The 22662-nt window shown below is 47.2% G+C and overlaps 1 protein-coding gene across 1 annotated transcript in view; it reads right to left on the reverse strand.

Annotated features, from left to right (window-relative positions):
* Positions 1–22662, reverse strand: part of LOC144150103 (phospholipid-transporting ATPase ABCA3-like) — a 149240-nt gene that overhangs the window by 20959 nt on the left and 105619 nt on the right. The window contains exon 23 of the mRNA XM_077681917.1: positions 3628–3809. Within this exon, the coding sequence (XP_077538043.1) occupies positions 3628–3809 (182 nt within the window). The remainder of the gene's footprint in view (positions 1–3627; positions 3810–22662) is intronic.

A 22662-nucleotide genomic window follows, 5' to 3' on the forward strand; every position in this document is an offset into this window, starting at 1 on the left:
AACGAGGTAGATTGTGTTTATTTCACTGTGCACAGTTCTTCGGCTGACCACTAAACATTTTCCTGGACCTTTCGTAGAGGTTGTATATTTGGTGGTAGGGTAATGGTTTCCAACATACGTACCACCGGGGAACACGCCCTACTGAAGCGATGCGAAAGCGATGCGTGTCGATAGATGAATCTGGGAAACCTCGCCGGTCGCAAAACAAACACGAAAAGAAATGATAAAAAAAGAAACCTATAAATGAACTAACGAAATCGCAAAAGTCATGCCGTCACGCGATTAACCAAAAACAAACATATTCCAACATTAAAGGCTGTAAATGCTGTAGTAATATGCTATAGAGCCCACACGTGAATAAATAAAATGATCCCGTATATAATCAAATTAAAATTAAATCACGAAATCAAGTGGGTCAATCTAGTGCAGTGATCTCAAGAGGTCAACTTAGGCACAGTAAAAACTGTGATTGATTGATCTGTCATGAGAATCGGCAAAACACAAAAGTGAATTTGCAGCAAAATCTGCAGCTGGGCATGATTTCCGGGTCGGCGGCTGTCTTGTGGGTGTGCTTGGTGAGCGACGCTCAGCTGGCGGGTCGCTTATGCAAAGGTGTACTGGTGTCGTTTCCGTGACGGATGTGATTTCAGTGAAATCAGTGTACACCCACATAAAACACTTTCGTGTTAAAATATAAAACCCGAAAACGAACAACCTTAAGTATACGTTCTCTTTAATACTACAAGTTGCTTCCACCCAAGCAGACTCATTGTGCAGGGGTGCACCCTTTTACAGGCTGCTTGCTCCGTTGTACTGGCGTCACTTCAGTGACGGATATGACATCAGCGAAGTCTTTGTGTACCCCGGAATAAAACACTGTACCCCTTTGTGTACCCCGGAATAAAAGTACCCCAAAAAGTTAAAGAAAGAAACCTATGCAAATGCGCTGTCTAAGCTGACGGGCCTCTTCAAGGCCACCGAGGAAACGTAATGTTGATGCAATGGAGAAACTGAGTAAGCAAGATTAAGCATCAGTAGGCTTTTCTCAGAATCTCGGCACTTTTTATTCTGGAATTGCACACGCATGAGCTAATCAGTGAAAAAATGAACAAGGGTCCAGTTGCCCCACGTTCCGAGTTTCCCTAGTACGACATGGCCAATGACGACTTGCCCTATTCGACGAGTTCCCCTATTACGAGAGTTTGATGCGACGATTTCACTTGTGACAAGTTCTCCTAGACCCATTAAAGCATCTTCTAACAAGCTGCCCCATGTGAAGTTCATTGGAATTCACACTAGCAACGAAGCACCAAATGGAGCGTGCCTTCCGTTTTTCTATTATATCCAAACCGGTTATTGTTACAGCATTTCGTCCAAATTCTACATGCAGTTTATTCGTTGCGTTACCTCTTCCTTGTAATCATCTCGTGACTGTTTCATTGATATATTCGGGATCATGGATATCTGTTAAACACGTATGTGTTCCGTTTCACAGATGCTTTGTTGTTTCGCTGTGTCACAATAATTTGCAACAAAACCAAGAGCACCCAAGTTCATTTCATTAGGATCCACCTTGGGTTTGTTTTCACGATAGCAAAAGGAGGGGAAAAGCGCTAAAACTAGCACAGGGAGACGACACAAAACCTAACACAAAAGAACAGAGCTCTAGCTTGTCTTATCCCCAGGCACTGCAGAAAGAGAAGATAAAGGATTCGCTCTGTTACATGGGGTGGCGCGTGAGCAGTGCGACAGAGGGAACATTGAATTAAACAGCTTTCAATCCAATTTACTATGATAGGAGTAGCCGAAAAGGTTAGCATGAGTGGTGACAGCGGAGAAGGGGTTACGGGACGCGTATAGGCGTTTCCTAGTCAGCACAGCTAAGCGACGCATCACGCCATCTAGGGGTACGTTTGAAGCTATGTCGACGTTGATTTGATTGATTGCAGGGTTTAACGCGTCGACGCAGCGCAGGCGATGAGGCGCGCCGTAGTGGAGGGCTCCGGATTAATTTTGACCACCTGGGGATCTTTATCGTGCGCCGAAATCTCGAACACACGGGCGTTTTTGCTTTTCGCCTCCATCAGAAAAGCGGCCGCCGCGGCCGGGAATCGAGCCCGCGACCTCGTGCTCAGCAGCGCAACGCCTTAGCCACTGAGCGACCGCGGCGAGTGCTATGTCGACGTGGATGTGGCCTTCCATTTAATCGCTAAGAACCACTTGAAGTCGTAGTGTTCTTGCTCCGATCCTGCGAAGCAAACATCCTAACCCGGGTTCATAATCCGTTACAGCTTTTTTCTTCATTTTCAGGGGTTTCTCATATTTGAGTATTAACATTTGTTATCACGCATTTAATCTATTTGTGACATCTCTAAGTATTATGAATGGGATTTCGGGTATTTTCGTTGCCTTTTGGTCAATTTCAGCTACTGCATGTATCTTTTTCCAGGTTTTCCCCTTTTAGGCCGGTTTCGGCTATTTCAATGTTCAATATTTTTCTACGTCGTAGTTTTCAACCATTCCAGGTCCGTTTTGGCTGTTATTTGTGTTCGCGTGGTGTTGTATGCTTGGGGTACGTTCATGCTTCGATATAACCCCCATTAGAAAGCTCAGGTGACGGCTGGCTGTACTGACTAGGAAACACATACACGCTTACGGGGCAAGGGTGGCAAAAGACTATGGTCTTTCAACCACGTTTCCACTGGAGCAAACAGATACTCGATTAATTTTTTAGGCATTTATATCTCGTCTCGTTAATAGAGTTTTAGTTGAATTACATCCCGCACTCGTATGTCATGTCATTCGCCTAGCTTTTTAGATGCGAAGCGTCTCTTGCTCGGGGGTATGTCCCGCGGCGTCGGCGTCCGCACTCACACTACGCATGCGCAACTCTCCTCCTTCCCCTCTCCAAAAGCTGCGCGTTACTCTCTCCACTTCTCTCCTACCACCTGCTTGCGCTTCTGCGTTCTGGCTTCTGCTCTCACGGCGCATGCGCTACTCTCCTCCTCTAGTCTCCTCTCCTTCAAGTGTGAATATAAAGTGGGTAGAGCACTGCGCGCGTTCAGTGCAGCGCTTGCTTCGGTTGACTCCGGTTATGCTTCCGATTAAATGTGATGGAAGCAACAGTCCCGTCAGTGAGTGGGCTGACGCAAGCACGCGTCAGCATAAGCCGAAACACTAATAGCAACGTTAGGTCCACTCAAGACAAAGCTGCGAAGCGAAGGTCACGCGACGCTGAACGCAAACGCTTGAAGCGAGCGGCGGACCCTGAACTTCGTCAGCGCAAAGCAGCTTCGAAGCGTCAACGTCGAGCAGCGGATCCTGAGCCTCGGCAACGTCAAGCAGCGTCGGTTCGATAACGTCAAGTGGTGGTGACGGAACTTCGACAATTTCCCCCAAACCCAACTACTAACACAACGGAACGCAACGGATGCCCCCGATGCTCGGCATCCTACTCAGGGCTCCCCTCGGCAAGATGGGGTAATTTTTTAGCTTAGCGGACGTTTATACCGACAGCCACGTTTGGCACGCTGAAATTTAAGCGCAGTAGCGAAATCGTTCAGGTCCAAATTGTGCGCATGCTTCGATATGACGGAGGCGCTATTTTGCAGGCAGGCAGACACGCACCTGTACGTTCCGACAAGATTGTCAGCGAACTCTGCCAGGCGGAAGATGTCGAGCATCTCGCGCAAGTACTCGGCCGTCATAGGGACGCCTCTGAGGCGTCCGAAGAGCACCAAAGTCTCCGTGCCGGTCATCATGTCGAGTAGGCCATCTTTCTCCGGGCAGTAGCCAAGGAAACTCCGAAACTGCGAAGAATACGATACAAGCTTATAAACTCAACATGTCCTTGCATTATTTTGGCATGGAATCTTAGGATTCGCCTGTAGGGAAAAAAATTACAAATTTCCTAGCTATATTTTTTAGGGGCGAAGCCCTTTAGGGGCTGCGGCTGGAGCGTCTCCCGTCGTTGTTGTCGCAATCGTCGTCTCATGTAGTCACGGTACTAAAACACCGGGAAACTCGTTTACGCATCACACTAGAACGTAACGCCTACTAAAAAAGCACCGCTACACTCTCTTACGCCTCGCGCTAGAGCGCTACGCGAACTAAAAAAACACCGGGAAACCCGTTTACGCCTCGCGCTAGAGAGCTTCGTGCTTCAAAGACATGAGAGAGGAGGAGGAGGAAGAGAAGTGAAACTATTTTTGATCAGAATAAAAGATAGTTAGGGCCTGTGGCCCTCCGCACAGGCGCAGTCCCTATTCCGGGACCCCATTGGTCATGGCCGCCACTCTCGCCCGTCGAACTAAAGCCTTTTGAGACTCCAGTCCCGAGCAATTGAGCAGGGCTGCCTCCCATGCCTCTCAGGTAGGGGAAGGGTTGGGAGATAACGCAGGGTTGCGCTGGCATGCCCACACCATGTGGAAGGTGTCGGACACCTCCCCACAGTGCAAACACCGGCCATCTGTTTTAGGGTCGAAATGCTTTGCTACTGCAGGGCACGTAAAGTGTTCGCCTGCAGGCGCCGCAGTATTCGCTCATGGGCCTTGCTCAGACCCTTTGCAGAGGCTGGGTAAAGCCAGCGGTTATCGCAATAGTGTTTTACGATTTCTCTAAACCGCAGAAGTGGTTTGCTCATCTCCGAGCCGGGAGAGCATGGGTGAGGCACCCGGTGGGTAAGCGCTCGGGCAGCCGCGTGCGCGGGCTCGTTACCTCTCAGACCCTGATGCCCCGGAGACCACACAATTTCTTTAGGTGCGTGGTGTACGAACCGCACCACTCGTTTTAAAATTCTGTAGGCCAAGGGTGGTACCGTGCCCGCTAAATAGCTTCCACAGGCTCGGCGAGAGTCCGTGATTATTGTCCTTGGCTTCGGGTCCGAGGCGGCGAGAGCTATGGCAATCGCCTCGGCTTTCGTGGAGTTAGGAGCCTGGTAGAAGAGCCCATCGACTTGCTCGTCCCTGTGACTTACAGCGGCAGTGAAGAACCCCAGAGGTGACGGCCCTGCCACATCAACGTAGAACACACCTCGCCCATTTCCACTTCCGTATTTTCTTTCCAGGGTGTTAGCGCGTGCTTCCCTCCTGCCTTCGTGAGTGTGCTTTTCCATGTTACGCGGAAGTGGATGCACCCAGAGCCTGTGCCGCCACAACTCTGGGAGTTTGCACGTCTCCTCTGGGATGCACTCATGTTTGATTTGTAGGCGATTAAGCAAGTGGCGGCCGGACGCCTTCGTGCGAGTCTAGTGTACCGATTTGTGAGATGAGCCTCTTTCAGCTCTTGATACGAATTGAGCACTCCCAGCGCCGATAACGTGGTGTTGGAGGTTGCCACCAGGAGGTCAAGGGCTCGTTTTGTGGCCTTCCTAATGATGACGTCAATGCGATTCTCGTGTTGTTTGTTCGCACGGAAGTAGGGTATGGAGAAGAGGATCCTACTGGTTACAAATGCATGGGCGAGCCGGAGCGCTTCCCTGCCCCGTAACCCGCCACGCTTGTTGGAGACGCGTTGTATCATCCGTCCGACCTGTTCACCTGTTCGCTTCAGTTTGGCAATGGTGGTCTCTGGACTACGTTTGTTGTGAATAAGCAGGCCCAGGATCCTAATTTCTTCCACTTCTCTGATAGAACCACCTGTTAAAGAGATACAGAGCCTTGTGTTCTCTTTAGGATTGGGTTTAATGTGCAAAAGTTCTGATTTTGTTAAGGCACATTGGAGGCCGCAGCCATTAGCATAGCTTTCGACAATGCTGGCAGCCCTTTGAAGGCGGTCCTCCATTTCCCCAAGGCTGCCTTCTGTGCTCCAGACTTATGTCATCGGCGTGAATGGCATGTTGTATACCCTCTACCCGAGCTAATTTGTGCGGCAGCTGCATCATAGCGATGTTAAAGAGTAGCGGCGATATGACCGCTCCTTGTGGAGTACCCCTTGTACCCATGTAATATTGACCGTACTCCTCATCCTCGATCCTCAGGAATGCTTGACGTTTGGAGAGGAAATCTCTGGCGTACGCGAAGACTTTCTGACCACAATCCGTTGTACTTAAGTTTTCTAGTACGCTGCTGTGCCGGACGTCGTCAAATGCCCCCTTGAGATCTAGGGCAAGGATGGCTTTATCTTTTTGTCGCATTGTAGTTGGTCGAATTACGTCGCGGTGTAGCTGGAGAAAAACGTCCTGTGCTGACATATGTGGGCGGAACCCGAACATAGTGTCAGCAAAGAGGCCCGTGGACTCAATGTGTGCAGAGAGACGATCCCGGACCATCGCCTGCATGAGCTTACCCGCACATGAGGTGAGCGAAATTGGCCTCAGATTATCAATATTAACAATTTTTCCTGCTTTGGGTATAAACGTGACCAAGGAGGTCTTCCATTCTGGCGAGAGTGGACGGCCGTCCCAGATTTGATTTATGTAATCTAACAGTTGCAAGTAGGCCGAGCCCGAGAGGTTCGCCAATAGTTGGACTGTTATACGGTCTCTTCCTGGGACCGTACCTCGGCGCATCTTAGCTAAAGCTGCTCGAAGATCTTGTAGTGTAAAGGGGCATCCATATCTGGGTTCTGCTTGCCTGCGTATTGATACTCAGGTCCATTGGGGTCTTCCGTGCGGCTGAGATATCTGTCACATAGAGTATCCGCGAGTTGGGTCGTCCTACCTTGGTACCCGTGTAGGGCTCTTCGGAGTTGACGTTGTTTCCCCTCTCGTCTGAGTTGGGTCAATGAGACTGCGAAAAAGGCGCCATGTCCCCTTGGATCCCATTTGACGCGCAGCTGGATTGCATTTCTCTATCCAATTTGCGTCGCTAAGTTGAACAGCGTATTCTGCCGCTTTTTCAGTCAGTTCACTGATGCGGGCTCGAACCTTGCGATTAAGTTTATGTTTGTTCCATCTTTTAGTAAGGCTCCGGCGTGCCTCCCATATATGCATCAGATGGTTGTCTCCAGTTGGGTTCTTTTCGGTGGTCTGAATTGTTGCAACGTGTTGCTGTTGTAAGGCGGTGATCCGTTTCGCCCACTCCGTATAGCTGCCTGTGAGGAGAATAGGTGGAACTTCTTGCAGCCTAAATTCATGCCAGTTGGTTGAAATCAAAATTCACTATAATAGGGGACAAGTACATTAAAAGACCTCCCATTATCAAACTAGGAAACAAAAATCTTAAATTCTGTAAAGAAATTAAAATATTAGGCGTCTATATAGACAACAAGCTCAGTTTTATCCCTCATATTAACTATGTAATAGAAAAAGTAAACCAGATAATAAACAGCCTAGGAAAATTTACAGCATATAACTGGGGGCTTAACAGCAAACACCTACAACAAATTTATATCAGAGCTATAGAAATAATCATAATTTATGCCGCTCCAATTTGGTATAAAAAACGGGTACTAATAGGAAAAAAACTAAGAAGTATTCAAAGAACAAGCCTCCTTAAAGTTACCAAAGCATGTAAAACAGTATCCAATCCGGCCTTAAACATCATAGCTAATGTCCCACCAATTCATCTGACGATCGAAAAAGAAATCGAAACATTTAACATACTTTTCGCCGGAAAAATGTTCATCTGGAAAAACCGCGCTTTTACGGGAGACGAAATAAGTAACAAAATAGACACATGGCAGCTGCATCCAGCAGATAAGATATCTTTTACCTATCTTACTCAACCAATTTCGCAGACAGATTTTGTAGTATTTACAGACGGCTCGCAAGATAAGCTTTTATAATTCTAGACCAATCCGGCAAAATAGTAGAAACCAAACAATACAACCTTCCCGAGTACATCAATAACTTTGAGGCAGAAGGAATCGCGATTTTAAAGGCACTTGAATACCTCCAAACTAGCTTCGAAGGTAACGTACAGTTGTATACTGATAGCCTATCAACCCTAAAAGCAATTAGCAATCCAAATAACCGGAACCCAAATATATTTAGAATTAAAGAAATGCTAAGCAAAATAGCAAAACAAGTGAAAATAACGTTAACGTACAATAAAGGTCACAGTGGCAATGTCGGTAACGAAATAGCGGACGAAATGGCTAAAAAAGCCGCAAAATATGGCGAAAAAATTGACTGGCCTATTTCACTACAATTTATCAAAAAACAGCTCAATATTAACTTAAGAAAACATTGGAATGTTGAGTGGCAACAAGAAGGAAATGAAAGCTACACATTCCAATGGATAAAGAATATTTACAAAATTCCCGACCACTTTCCCACCAATTATTACACATCAGAGTTTGTCACTGGACACGGTAGATTTCCGTTTTATTTTCATAGGTTCGCCATTGCAAATAATAACATATGTAAATGTAACCTACCAGCAGACAGTTTTGATCAGTATTTACAAGACTGCCCAATAACAAACAATCACAGAGAACAACTTCTTGATATTCATAGAAATTATCTCGTAAGAAGGAAACCGGAGCTAATAAAACATACAAAAACATTAAAAATTTTAGAAGAAATGACAATACTAGTTAACGCTAATAATCAACAATACTAACCCCTCAAATATTTTGTCACAATTTCACTCACACGCAGAAACAAAGTCAGCGGCAAATAACGCGATAATCGCCTTTAGATCGTTTGTATTTACCATTGTTCTTCAGTAAGTCATTTTCTGTGTAATTATCTTGTTTAATTACCTTTTTACGTTTTTTTTTATTTTAAATCCATACAACCATTTTCAATTTTTTAATTTACCCGTTATACCTCGGTGGAACGGGAAGGGTTTCAGTTCTTGAGCCCGCTTTAATTAAGTGTGGCATCGCCCCACTTTCTTCTAGCAGCCTTCGCCAAGAGGGTGATCCTAAGGAGGCAGTGATCACTACCGAGTGTCTCCTCCAGGTGTTCCCAAGTAGCGTCTCTACTATTTTTAACTAGGGATAGGTCAGGACACGTGTCCCGAGTTAATGAGTTTCCCATACGCGTGGGACATTCCAGGTCCGTGAGCAGCGTAAGTCGAAGCGTGGGGATTAACTCCGCTAACTTGCGTCCCCTGGCCTGCTCGAAGTGATATCCCCAATGAAGGCTCGGGGCGTTGAAATCCCCAACTATCACAAGAGAGCGAGAAGGACGAGGAATAACATTAATTTTATAAGGGAAAGGGCAGGGGGAAAAACGAGTGGGTGGTGGGGTGGGATGATGTAGCCCAGTTTGTCTAGAACCACGCGGCCCGTTGGACTTTGAGCTAGTCGATTTAGTTGTCATCCTCGTTTCGCTTCCAGAATTTCGCTCAAGGTGTTATGGAGTTCAAGCTTGAGAAGATTGTCTGTAGACGTAAAAGCGGGAAGTCCCAGGGCCAGCTTAAAGTGTTCCTTGGGGCGCAGTTGCACGCATGGGGTGCCATAGGCGATGCGGCTTGTCAGCGGTGCTTGAACGATGCAGCAGGTGTCCTGTTCTTTAAGACCGCTCGGCTGGGTGCAGATCCTTCGAATCAAGTGCATCAACTGCATGACCATGGTGTTTAGTTGTGGTAGCAAGTCGGTACCTGAGCCGTCTGAATGAAATGATACGCCCAAAATACGAAGTGATGTGACTTGAGGTACCGGGATGGATGCGGTGCGAACGGTTGGGTAGGGTGTTGGGTTGGGTGGACTACCTCGTGTTCGTGCCCGGAAGACCACAAAGCTGACTTGGTAGGGCCGCACGCAAGGCGTCGTCTTTGCCAGTACTCCGTCACGCAATCTATGGCCTGTTGAATTCTGTCCTGCTGTTCTCCAGCTGATCCCGTATTCGTCCAGATCGTAACATCATCGGCATAAAACGCAAGAAAAAATTCTTTATTTTCTAGAGACTGGGTTACGGAGGTGTGGTGACCGATAGCTACAGCTTTCCGGTGACCTCGGGGCTCGTTCCGTTACATTCTTCTAAACCTGCAGGCTTGAGCTGCTCAGCACCTCCTCCCAGTGCTCGCCAGTGGAGATTATGGAAAATGGGTCTTTGGGGCAATTCCACATGAGATAAGTGATGGTGTCTTGTGCACCATATACAAGGCAATTGGGTGAGGGGTACACGGTGGGATAAATTACATTTATCCTGGCGCGACATTGTAGTGTACATGTGTGCAAAAGACGCCTTACCCAGGCGGCACAGAAAGTGTGCCCCAAGACCGGCCCGTCTATGGCCGCTTCCCAGGCGGCACAGAAAGTGTGCCCCAAGACCGGCCCGTCTATGGCCGCTTTCTGGCATGTCCGGCCAGCATCCAGGTTCTGGCAGCCACTGATCATGCGTTGAACGGCCAACATTCGGCAACCAGCGCTTCGGTATTTTTCCGTCCGCCCGTGTCCGGACGCACAACGGCAGTTAACCGGCTTCCGGATATTCAGTTCTCTTACGGCTGCCGATGTTGAGAAGGAGAGCGGCCGAAGTACGGCCTTAGGGCATCCGTTTTTTCTTCGGGAAGCGGTAATCGGCCGAAGCACGGCAAGCGACCGGCAGCAGAATATGCGTATCTTGCGGCAGTTGGTGTTCGAAAGGAGACCGGCCGGAGCGCGGCTGCCTTGCATTCGTTGTTTCAACGGTGAACCGCGCGTCTGGCGGTAGAATATTCGTTTTCTTCGGGCAACCAGTGTTATGAAGGATACCGGCCGACGTACTGCCCCAGAATATACGTTTTTCATTCGGTTAGCTGTCCTCGGCCGAATTACGGCAAGCCAATGGCCACAGAAAATTTGGCAACCGGTGTTCAAGAGGAGACCGGCCTACGTAAGGTATCCGGTTATACGTCATTTTTTCGGCAACCGGCATACAGCCGAACAACGGCACGCGCCTGGGCGCCGAGAATTCATGCACAGACGTGTTTGGAAGGAGACCGACCGTTTTTTTCCTGGGGGGAGAAAAAGCCGTTAGGGAGCCGAAGAACGGGGACGCGTTTTTCATCCGCTCCGTGTTTCTACGTTTTCAATGAACGAACATCGTTTGTCAAACAGTAATGAGTGTTCTCGGTGAACGGGCAAGGTGCAAGGACTCACTGGACATTAGCAGGGAACCTTTTAGGCCATCGAAATGTCATTTATTGCCACAAGAAGACTCTGCCACACCGACGGGTGAGCTAAGCCTCGCCAGTCATCGCCGCTACCACGCCTCTGCCGCCGGCTTCGTCGACGCATCAGCTCGAGGCTATTCGCCCCCTCAAGAAATGGAGAGCATTGGAGACATCGACCCGGCAGAGATGTCCGATCCGAGATGGAGATAGTTCACCAAAATAACTGGCCTTCAAGGGCGTCGAGCAAGCCGCCACCACGCAGGAGCTAAACCGCCACCATGTCAAGGACTTCCCGCCAAAGAAAGGCAAGTGCGAGCAAAAGCGCAAGTTATTCTGCTTACAATTAAACTGCGACAAGCGATGTTGCACTATGTTGTTGGTGATAAACGTAGAAAAGACTCGCTCGGGCATTGGTAGGATCAACTTCATGCCCTGCACCATGTTACTTCATGGGATTTTACGACTGCCTATTTAGAAAAACATTATTTTAAATTTGCGATAACAACAAAGCCTTGTCACTGACGAAGCCTAGCTGTTAATTTAGTTCCGATGTTTGAAGGTGAGCTTAGCTACTCTTGGGATATGACTCATTGGGTTAAACATTATCGCCAGCATCCTAGCAAACACGGATTTTGTCAGGATTTTCTTGCTCAACGCAGATTGTTGAGTTCACGCACGATTTCGCTCTTGCAATAGATAAGTTTAAAGTGGTTGACTGTATATTCTTGGACTTCAAAAAAGCAAATGATGGTGTTCCATATCACCTTCTGCGTAGTACATTTCATCCTATCAACTGAATGAATCGGTTTTTGCGTTGTCATTACTATTGGCCCTATGGCTTTGTTCAAAAGTACTGTGTAGTTTACCGGACTATAGCGAATGAACGTGATTCCGTATACCTGCACAGCTTTATTCGAATTTAATAACATCCTGGTGTGCTGATTCAGAAAAGTTTTTGGATGTTAAACAGTGTGTTAACGGCATCTTTACAAGAAAACCTTCATTCCAATTGAATACGTATACCGTAAATAATGCTGCTGTGACAACGGCCGAGGAATATAAATACCTAGGAGTTAATTTAGGCAGTGGTTAGAGGTTAAATAGGCAGGTTCACACCATAAAAGTTACGGCTGCATATGTTTTTGGCTTTCTGAGACGAAATTTCAGTGAACCTCTATCTAACTGAAAAGAACAAGCGTATTTCACTCATGTGCGCTCAATCTTGGAGTCCACATGTGTTTTCGTGGATCCCTACACCAAAGAGCTGGTTGATACGCTCGAAAACATACAGAATATGTCAGTGCGATTCGTATTAGTTAATTGGCACGCTCAACTTAGCATGAGAGAAAGTAAAAGTAAACTGAAACGACAGGACGTGAAAGACCACAGACGAAACCACAGGTTGAACTTTTTTCGTAATATCTATTATTCGAAAACTGGAGTAGAAGGTGAGAAGTATGTCCAAGCGCCATTCTACATATCGCAAAGTGGGACCGCTAGCTTAAAGCAAATTATTAACTTTCCTTTAATGGTGGCGCCTTGCGCGATTCATTTTATTTTACATCAATACTGCAGTGTAATTATCTTCCACGTATGATTGCATTAGCTGTTTATATTGACGATTTTCAGCGCGCTTTCTAGAATTATTTTGTTATTTTGTCTCATTTAATGCTTAGTGTTATTTATCTCCCTTCTGTAATGCATGCAAAGGCAAGCAGGCATCAAATAAATAAATAAATAAATAAATAAAACAATGAATAAATAAATGAAGAAAAATAAATAAATAAATAAATAAATAAACTTCAAGAGGCGCAAGTTTGCCTCCGACGGGTTGAGAACCCTACGCATTCAACCTTGACCAATAAAATATTTATTGCCCTATTCGTTGCAGTATGAAAGGTTTCCTGTATGCATGCTACCATTGCTATTTTATTGGTTTGAAACAAATTATGTAACTCTAATTTTACACCTTTCCTTGCGTGAACACAGAGGGATACAACTGCAGCCACCTAAAGCAGGGCGTCATTCGCAACGCGTCTAGAATTTTTTGAACGTAGTATGACATTAGAAGAAAATTAAGTTCTTTTGGTTTATTAAGTGGTGTGGACGTATACTCATGAAAACAACATTAAAATAGATTGAAAATGAAAGTACCTGTTCTCTCCATCTTAGGATTAGCCCTGCGCAAGATCATGAGAAAAGTTGATCGAGTAGAAAATGTCATTGCAAGAAAAATGGGCATAAACTGGACATACTTTTTTGTGAAGGAGTTATATTAAATGCTCCTGAGTGTTTTGTTGAGAACCAAAACGCTTCGTAAAGGCATTCACGCCGGTTTTATATACATCAAAATTGGTCAAGCAACTGTTATAAAAATAGTTTATGTAGTCATAGCATGAAAGTGTTCCGGAATATTGCCTTAAAAGAAATTGGCTAAAAGCGGCACAATTTATCTCTCTGAAATTCAACCCACTAAAGTATGCGCCCTCCGTCACCGCCCCCTACCCTCCTCTTTCCCCGTTTATTACAGGTAAGCCGCCCCACAGAGGATATCAGGACCTGGACAATACATCTATTCAAGCTCTACAAAGAACTGAATATTTTCTGTGTTCGGAAGTAAAATAGGCACAGCAATTAAAGGAACGACAATTTGTGAGCACTGTTTAATAAATGAAGTTTGCTGTCAACTGAGGCTGGTAATTAAGCAAGGCTGCGCTGAAAGCTTGACGGCTGGTGGTTGCGCGCGAGCTCACTTTGATGTGGCTGCATTGTACCCAAAATGCTGGGTTTGTGCTGCTTCTGGACTGCGCGAATGAGTCATCTGCTTGCGCGACATGCAGTGACCGGCCTCAGTACAGTTAACGTACTGTGGCTGAACTCCAATGCCCGTATCACGGCCGTATTTCCGGTAGCTTTAGTCCGGCTGGAGTCCGACGACCGCATCTCGGCTGTCCTCCGGCGGCCGTACTTCGGCCGTACACGGGTGGCTTTGGAATGGCCGGAGCCCTACGGCTGGAATCTGGCCGTATGACCGTAAGCCGGTTGACTGGCCGACGGACACTGGCCGTTGGATAGCCATGGGAGTACGGCTGTATACGGCCAAAAGGCCCACATTTGGACATGGGCCGAACATGGCTGCCGGAAAACGGCCGGACAGAAAATCACCGGCCAAAGAACACCGGCCCGTTTTAGGCCGAACAGTCCTGTGCTGCCTGGGTTTCTGGCATGTCCGGCCAGCATCGAGGTTCTGGCAGCCACTGATCATGCGTTGAACGGCCAACATTGGGCAACCAGTGCTTCGGTGTTTTTCCGTCCGCCCGTGACCGGATGCACAACGGCATCTAACCGGCTGCCAGATATTCAGTTCTCTTAAGGCTGCCGATGTTGAAAAAGAGAACGGCCGAAGTACGGCCTTAGGGCATCCGTTTTTTCTTCGGGAAGCGGTAATCGGCCGAAGCACGGCAAGCGACCGGCTACAGAATATGCGTATTGTTGCGGCAGTTGGTGTTCGAAAGGAGACCGGCCGGAGTGCGGCTGCCGTGCATTCGTTGTTTCAACGCTGAACCGCGCGTCAGGCGGTAGAATATTCGCTTTCCTCGGACAACCAGTGTTATGAAGGATACCGGCCGACGTACGGCCCCAGAATATACGTTTTTCATTGGCTTAGCTGACCTCGGCCGAATTACGGCAAGCGAATGGCCACAGAATATTTGGCAACCGGTGTTCAAGAGGATACCGGCCTACGTAAGGTATCTGCTTATACGTCATTTTTTCGGCAAACGGCATACAGCCTAACAACGGCACGCGCCTGGGCGCCGAGAATTCATGCACACACGTGTTTGAAAGTATGAAAGTAGACCGACTGGTTTTTTTCCTGGGGGGAGAAAAAGCCGTTAGGGAGCCGAAGAACGGGGACGCGTTTTTCATCCGCTCCGTGTTTCTACGTTTTAAATGAACGAACATCGTTTGTCAAACAGTAATGAGTGTTCTCGGTGAACGGGCAAGGTGAAATCACTCACTGGAAATTAGCAGGGAACCTTTTAGGCCATCGAAATGTAATTTATTGCCACAAGAAGACTGTGCCACACCGACGGGTGAGCTAAGCCTCGCCAGTTATCGCCGCTACCACGCCTCTGCCGCCGGCTTCGTCGACGCATCAGCTCGAGGCTCTTCGCCCTCTCAAGAAATGGAGAGCATTGGAGACATCGACCCGCCAGAGATGTCCAAACCGAGATGGAGATGGTTCACGAAAATAACTGGCCTTCAAGGGCGTTGAGCAAGCGGCCACCACGCCGGAGCTGAACCGCCACCATGTCAAGGACTCCCCACCAAAGAAAGGCAAGTGCGAGCAAAAGCGCAAGTTATTCTGCTCACAATTAAACTGCGACAAGCAATGTTGCACTATGTTGTTGGTGATAAACGTAGAAGAGACTCGCTCGTGCATTGGTAGGATCAACTTCATGCCCTGCACTATGTTACTTCATGGGATCTTACGACTCCCTGTTTAGAAAAAAAAATATTTTAAATTTGCGATAACAACAGAGCCTTGTCACTGACGAAGCCTAGCTGTTAATTTAGTTCCGATGTTTGAAGGCGAGCTTAGCTACTCCTGGGATATGACTAATTTGGTTAAACATAATCGCCAGCATCCTAGCAAACACGGATTTTGTCAGGATTTTCTTGCTCAACGCAGATTGTTGAGTTCACGCACGATTTGGCTCATGAAATAAGCTTAAAATGGTTGACTGTATATTCTTGGACTGCAAAAAAGCAAATGATGGTTTCCATATCACCTTCTGCGTAGTACATTTCATCATATGAACTGAATGAATCGGTTTTTGCATTGTTATTACTATTGGCCCTATAGCTTTGTTCAAAAGTACTGTGTAGTTTACCGGACTATAGCGAATGAACGTGATTTCGCATACCTGCAGCTTTATTCGAATTTAATAAAATCCTGGTGTGCTGATTCAGAAACGTTTTTGGAGGTTAAACAGTGTGTTAACGGCACCTTTACAAGAAAACCTTCATTCCAATTGAATACGTATACCGTAAATTATGGTCCTGTAACAACGGCCGAGGAATATAAATACCTAGTAGTTTATTTAGGGAGTGGTTAGAGGTTAAATAGCCAGGTTCACAATATAAAAGTTACGGCTGCATATGTTTTTGGCTTTCTGAGACGAAATTTCAGTGAACCTCCATCTAACTGAAAAGAACAACCGTATTTCACTCATGTGCGCTCAATCTTGGAGTACGCATGTGTTTTCGTGGATCCCTACACCAAAGATCTGGTTGACATGATCGAAATCATACAGAATATGTCAGTGCGATTCGTATTAGGTAATTGGCACGCTCAACTTAGCATGAGAGAAAGTAGAAGTGAACTGAAATGGCAGGACGTGAAAGGTCACAGACGAAACCACAGGTTGAACTTTTTTCGTAATACAGTCGAACACGGATATATCGAACTCCAAGGGGATCGCGAATTAGTTCGATATATGAAAAATTCGATATAAAAAATATGGGCTCTGAGACCTCACCTATGGCGGACGATCACTTACCGATCGTCGCATTCAAGAATGCCAACTAATTCCGCACTCACGACGCAACAGGACACTTTATTTCCGTGAAAAAAAAAATCGCTCATCTTGGCCTGCTTCTTCGTCCTGGAAATGAAATTAAAGACGCTGGTCTCGATCTTCTCGAGGCTGCACAACTAGAAAATTCCAGCAGCAAGCTGCGCCTTCGCACACCATGCACAACACGCACGCAAAAGAACAGCGCGCACGTACCACAAGAACTTTGAAGGTAACAATTCCAAGGCTCTCTGAACGGACTCCAACAAAGCGCTCGCGATGGTCATCTCCGAGAGAAACAGTGATCTCCGAAAGGTGCGGGAGAACTCGCCAAACAGCCGCAACAGCAGCAAAATGCAAAAGAAGGAGGAGGCCGCCAGCGCCTTCGTTCCCTCTTCCCTTTCCCGAGACGACATCGGGGGAAGACAGACCCAGAGAGAGAGAAAGAAAAACTCTTTTTCGGCAAGCCGGGGAACGTACGCAGCCGAAAAAAAAGGACGTGCGCAGTCGGGGCAGATGCCTACCTCGCACTGTCATATTTTCCGAGCGTTCGGGCTTGTGTGCTTAGAGAGATTTAGCATACCGGGCTCCGCCCGCTAACGCTACGGGGTCCGGTAGCGGGGCCCGAATGGGGAAGCGCAAATTCGTTCCTGTAGGGGGGATTAGTTACGCGAGCCAGTCTTCGCCATGCCCGGGCATTCCTCCACATCCTCCTCAACCTCAATCGGGAGTGCAGCGACCGCCGAAGAGCACCTTCCAACTCGCGCGGCGTTCGATATACCCAATGTCGGGAAAAATACGGTTCGATATAAACGTACGAATTCCTATACTTTTACACAGAATTTTCAAGGGGATAATTTATGAGTTCGATATAGACAATAATTCGATATACCCGTGTTCGATATATCCGTGTTCGACTGTATCTATCATTCGAAAACTGGAGTAGAAGGGGAGAAGTATGTCCAAGCGCCATTCTGCATATCGCAAAGTGGGACCGCTAGCCTAAAGCAAATTAGTAACTTTCCTTTAAAGGTGACGCCTTGCGCGATTAATTTTATTTTACATCAATACTGCAGTGTAATTATCTTCCACGTATGATTGCATTAACTGTTTATATTGACGATTTTCAGCGCGCTTTGTAGAATTATTTTATTTTGTCTTATAGTTAATGCTTAGTGTTACGTATCTCCCTTCTGTAATGCATGCAAAGGCAAGCAGGCATCAAATAAATAAATAAATAAATAAATAAATAAATAAATAAATAAATAAATAAATAAATAAATAAATAAAACAATGAATAAATAATGAATAAAAATAAATAAATAAATAAATAAATAAATAAACTTCCAGAGGCGCAAGTTTCCCTCTGACGGGTTGAGAACCCTACGCATTCATCCTTGACCAATAAAATATTTATTGCCCTATTCGTTGCAGTATGCAAGGTTTCCTGTATGCATGCTACCATTGCTATGTTATTGGTTTGAAACAAATTATGTAACTCTAATTTTACGCCTTTCCTTGCGTGAACACAGAGGGATACAACTGGAGCCACCTGAAGCAGGGCGTCATTCGCAACGCGTCTAGAACTTTTTGAACGTAGTGTGACATTAGAAGAAAATGAAGTTCTTTTGGACAATTAAGTGGTGTGGACGTATACTCATGAAAACAACATTAAAATAGATTGAAAATGAAAGTACCTGTTCGCTCCTTCTTAGGATCAGCCCTGCGCAAGATCTTCAGAAAAGTTGATCGAGTAGAAAATGTCTTTGCAAGAAAAATGGGCAAAAACTGGACATACTTTGTTGTGAAGGAGATATAATAAATGCTCCTGAGTGTTTTGTTGAGAACCAAAACGCTTCGTAAAGGCATTCACGCCAGTTTTATATACATCAAAATTGGTCAAGCAACTGTTATAAAAATAGTTTGTGAAGTCCTAGCATGAACGTGTTCCGGAATATTGCCCTAAAAAAATTGGCTAAAAGCGGCGCAATTTATCTCTCTGAAATTCAACCCATTAAAGTATGCGCCCTCCGCCGTCCCCCCCCCCCCCCCCCCCCGCCCTTCCTCTTTCCCTGTTTATTACAGGTAAGCTGCCCAACAGAGGATATCAGGACCTGGACAATACATCTATTCAAGCTCTACAAAGAACTGAATATTTTCTGTGTTCGGCGGTAAAAGAGGCAAAGCAATTAAAGGAACGACAATTTGTGAGCACTGTTTATTAAATGAATTTTGCTGTCAACTGAGGCTGGTAATTAAGAAAGGCTGCGCTGAAAGCTTGACGGCTGGTGGTTGCGTGCGAGCACACTTTGATGCGGCTGCATTGGACCCAAAATGCTGGGTTTGTGCTGCATCTGCACTGCGCGAATGAGTCATCTGCTTGCGCGACATGCAGTGACCGGCCTCAGTACAGTTAACGTACTGTGGCTGAACTCCAATGCCCGTAGCATGGCCGTATTTCCGGTAGCTTTAGTCCGGCTGGAGTCCGACGACCGCATCTCGGCTGTCCTACGGCGGCCGTACTTCGGCCGTACACGGGTGGCTTTGGAATGGCCGGAGCCCTACGGCTGGAATCTGGCCGTATGACCGTAAGCCGGTTGACTGGCCGACGGACACTGGCCGTTGGACAGCCATGGGAGTACGGCCGTATATGGCCAAAAGGCCCACATTTGGACATGGGCCGAACGTGGCTGCCGGAAAACGGCCGGACAGAAAATCACCAGCCAAAGTACACCGGGCTGTTTTAGGCCGAGCAGTCCTGTGCTGCCTGGGTAGTCGCTCCTCTCCGTTAGTCAGTTCATGGTGAGCAGGCGGGCATCGACGTCGGGTAAGGCGGCAATGCGCAGTGATATCATGGAAGCTCAATAGGCTGTCGCGAGCCGACTGGGCTCCATGGAGGGGGACAAGACTAGGTCCTCCTCGGATGGTAAGATCTCTAGCTGCTGTGATGACCGCTTCATTGTCCCCCAGCCCTGTGTTAGAAGAAGTCCAGATCAGCTCCACCTGGGAGGCTGAATGATTTTGAAGGAAATGCTTCAGCGCCAGGGGAGAAATAGCCCTTTGGCAAAGTTTTTTGCTGTCCGTTTTCGAATCAGAAATTATTATTGCCGGGGTCGGCCGATGTGATATAGCCAGCGCAATGGCCGTCTCTTCCGCCTATGCCGCGTGGCGCGTACGTATGGTGAGGGAATTGATGGTGGGTGCCATGGGATCTTATATGGCCGTCACTGCATATGCTTTGTGAATTCTGTAACTAGCAGCGCTTACATACAACGTATTTTGCCTTATTGGGTACTTATTAGCCAATTAATGTGCACTCTGTTCTCTTCACTTCTGATTGTGCACTGGATGCATATTGGGCGGGAGTGGGCGCAAACGTAGCAAGCCATGAATTTGGGGGGGAATTGTGACTCGCGCGTCACTTATTACTTTGACTTTGATGCCTAGTCTGTTCACAAGGTGTCGGCCGGTAGGCGTTTCCGACAAGCTGGAGAAGTGATGGGACATGGCGCTGCAGGACGTTGCCGTTCCCTCTCCCTTCGGCTTCGCGGCAGCTCTGCTGTATGTCTGGTTTAGATGGTGCCATGCTAGGCAATCTGGGTTGTCAATCTTCCAAGCGTATGCGCCATCGTTTTCAGCGCTTCCATTTATTCCAACTCCCATTCCGCTTGCATGGTGTGCTTATGCCACGTCCCATCACTTAAGACCCCTTGATAGAATACTCGTCGCCCGACTTAGGTCCTGGTTACGTAAGATCAAAGTCGGGGCTGTAAAATGCGGGCATGCGTTCCCCATCGCCGCAGCCACCCCAAGGATGCCCCCTGCGGCAGAAACTGGACCACGTTACTGGCCCCCTCCACCTACTGCCCTCCCTCCTCCTCCTGGGGCTCATGGACGAATCCACCACCGTAGCCTACGCAGAGGGAGTTCGTGGCGGAAGAATGATACACACCTTTCACGGCACGCAATGCCAGCGGAGTGAGCACATTGTCAGGCGCGACCGTCAGAGGATGCTCGTGAACTTGTGAGCAATGGCGAGGACTGTAGAGTGAAACCCCAGGCAGTGTTACCTAATTTGCCAATTCCACCTTCCGGTACACGAACCTGAACGATAGTCTTGCAAAATACATTTCGAATGCTAATTCTGGCTTAAAACTGTAGATCGGCCCGTAGGTATCTAATAGTATGACAGAAGGATTAGGAAGCCGTTCGGACAAGTGCGTGTAGCAATGTAGTTAGCTGAGGTAGGCCCACCACGAAGGCAAGATTAGTGCTCGAGAAAGCTGTAAGTACAGCAAAGAAAACAACGAATGGCTGCTCTTAAAAGCAGAAGAAGGCAGGCAGCGCACAGAAAACGAAGTAGCAGAAAGGAAATAAAATGCAACTGTAATTTTCCAAAGCCAGCGACCAAACAGTACCGCAAAAAGAAACAAGGTAGTAGGGCCAGAGATAGAAGACGTGAGATTATAACAACCTTGGTTTCGATTGTTCGTTAGCGCTTGTCTTTCCCCAACAAACTCGGCATCGCATTAGGGTACGCTTCCGGAAACCTTGGAACCGCAAATCACGAGCGGAGAAGCGCGATTACCGGTCAACGATGCCACGCAAGGTTGAGCGGAGCTGCAGAGCACAGCCAACTTCGTGTACTGTTCCACGTCTTTCCCCTACGCGTCCCGTCACGGGCCCTCGTTTAGAAAGACCAAGCAATGCCGACCTCGCACCTTGGCGACACCGCTTAGCAATCCTCTATACAGGCACGTACTGAAGTTGCATCCGCAGTGCGTGCCATATCCTGTACTACGGGCAAATTTGGTGTCATTGCTGAAGCAAACTGCGCTTCAGCGAGCGTGCCGTCATCGCTACTTGGCACGGCCCATGAACAAAGCTCACCAGTTGTCGGACTGCAAAAAAACGCAATATCAAAGAAATATTTAAAATAAATTTTACAATATCAAAGTATTGTATAAAAGCGATTTATTAATACATGCGTAAAGCGGCAGGAGATTTATTTGTGAGATATTCTTAGAAGTTTCATGCAAGACGAACGAGAAAAAGATGTTAAGCCTTTTTTATTGATTTATGCGTCAGGAGCTACGTGGCAACCCAAGTCAAGTAGGAGAGGAACGATTCTGTAGCTGCAGCGGTAGCGCCCACGACGGTGCGCGATTGCAGCGACAGCTTTCCCTCTAGTGTACAGGGTGCGCTACGACGATAATTCGAACGCTAGAACGTTTTCCTGAGGGAACCACCGCTGTGTCCGCGCTCAAACTTCTCACGAAGATCGCGTTTTGTGGTCTATTTGGTTTGACACCGGGAACATTTAGGGTAGTAACGTGCTTATCCTGAAAATAAATAAAAACGATTTTCGTCTACGGGAAAATGCGCCCGAGTTGGACGTGCGAGTCAGCGCAAGTTGATCTTGCAACGACGGCGCCACCTGGGGTATTCAGAGCGAAAGGCACGTTTGGAATTCACAGTCGGAAGGAGCCAAATGGTGTAGCAGACGGTCAGGGAATGTGAAAGCGGGTTTTCTGTTCGTCTGATAGCTCACTTGACTCCGTAGGTGCATTTTCTGATCGTCTGATGCACCATTTGTCACCTTCCTACCGTGAGTCCCAAACGTGCGTTTCGCTCTGAATACCCCAGGTGGCGCCGTCGTTCCAAGATTAACTTGCGCTGGCTCAAACGTACAAATCAGTCGCCATTTTTACATAGGTGAAAATCATTTATATTTATTTTCAGAATAAGTAGGTAAGCACCATCGTTGTTAACGGTGTCAAACAAAGTACTCCACAAAATGCGACCTTCCTAAGAAGTTTGAGTGCGGACAGAGTGGCGATTCACTCAGGAAGAAATTTTAAGTGTTCGCCGCACCACCCTGTACATTTGTGGGGGCATGCATGGTTACATCCCTCTCCTATGCTGCTGTCCTTTTCCGCCAAATGCATGCCGGCTTCATAACCAACGAAAACTTCATCAGGGGATCCTGATACCCGATGCATACTCTTGTTTTCCCTTAGGTCCTTGTACCAACAAGTGACGATCTCGCTTAATCACTACGTCTACACAACAATGAGTCTGTGCCGTTACGCGGA

The sequence above is a fragment of the Haemaphysalis longicornis genome, unplaced genomic scaffold, assembly GCF_048455015.1.
Source record: "Haemaphysalis longicornis isolate Haplotype H1 unplaced genomic scaffold, Haemaphysalis longicornis Haplotype H1 scaffold_8, whole genome shotgun sequence".
Taxonomy (NCBI): domain Eukaryota; kingdom Metazoa; phylum Arthropoda; class Arachnida; order Ixodida; family Ixodidae; genus Haemaphysalis; species Haemaphysalis longicornis.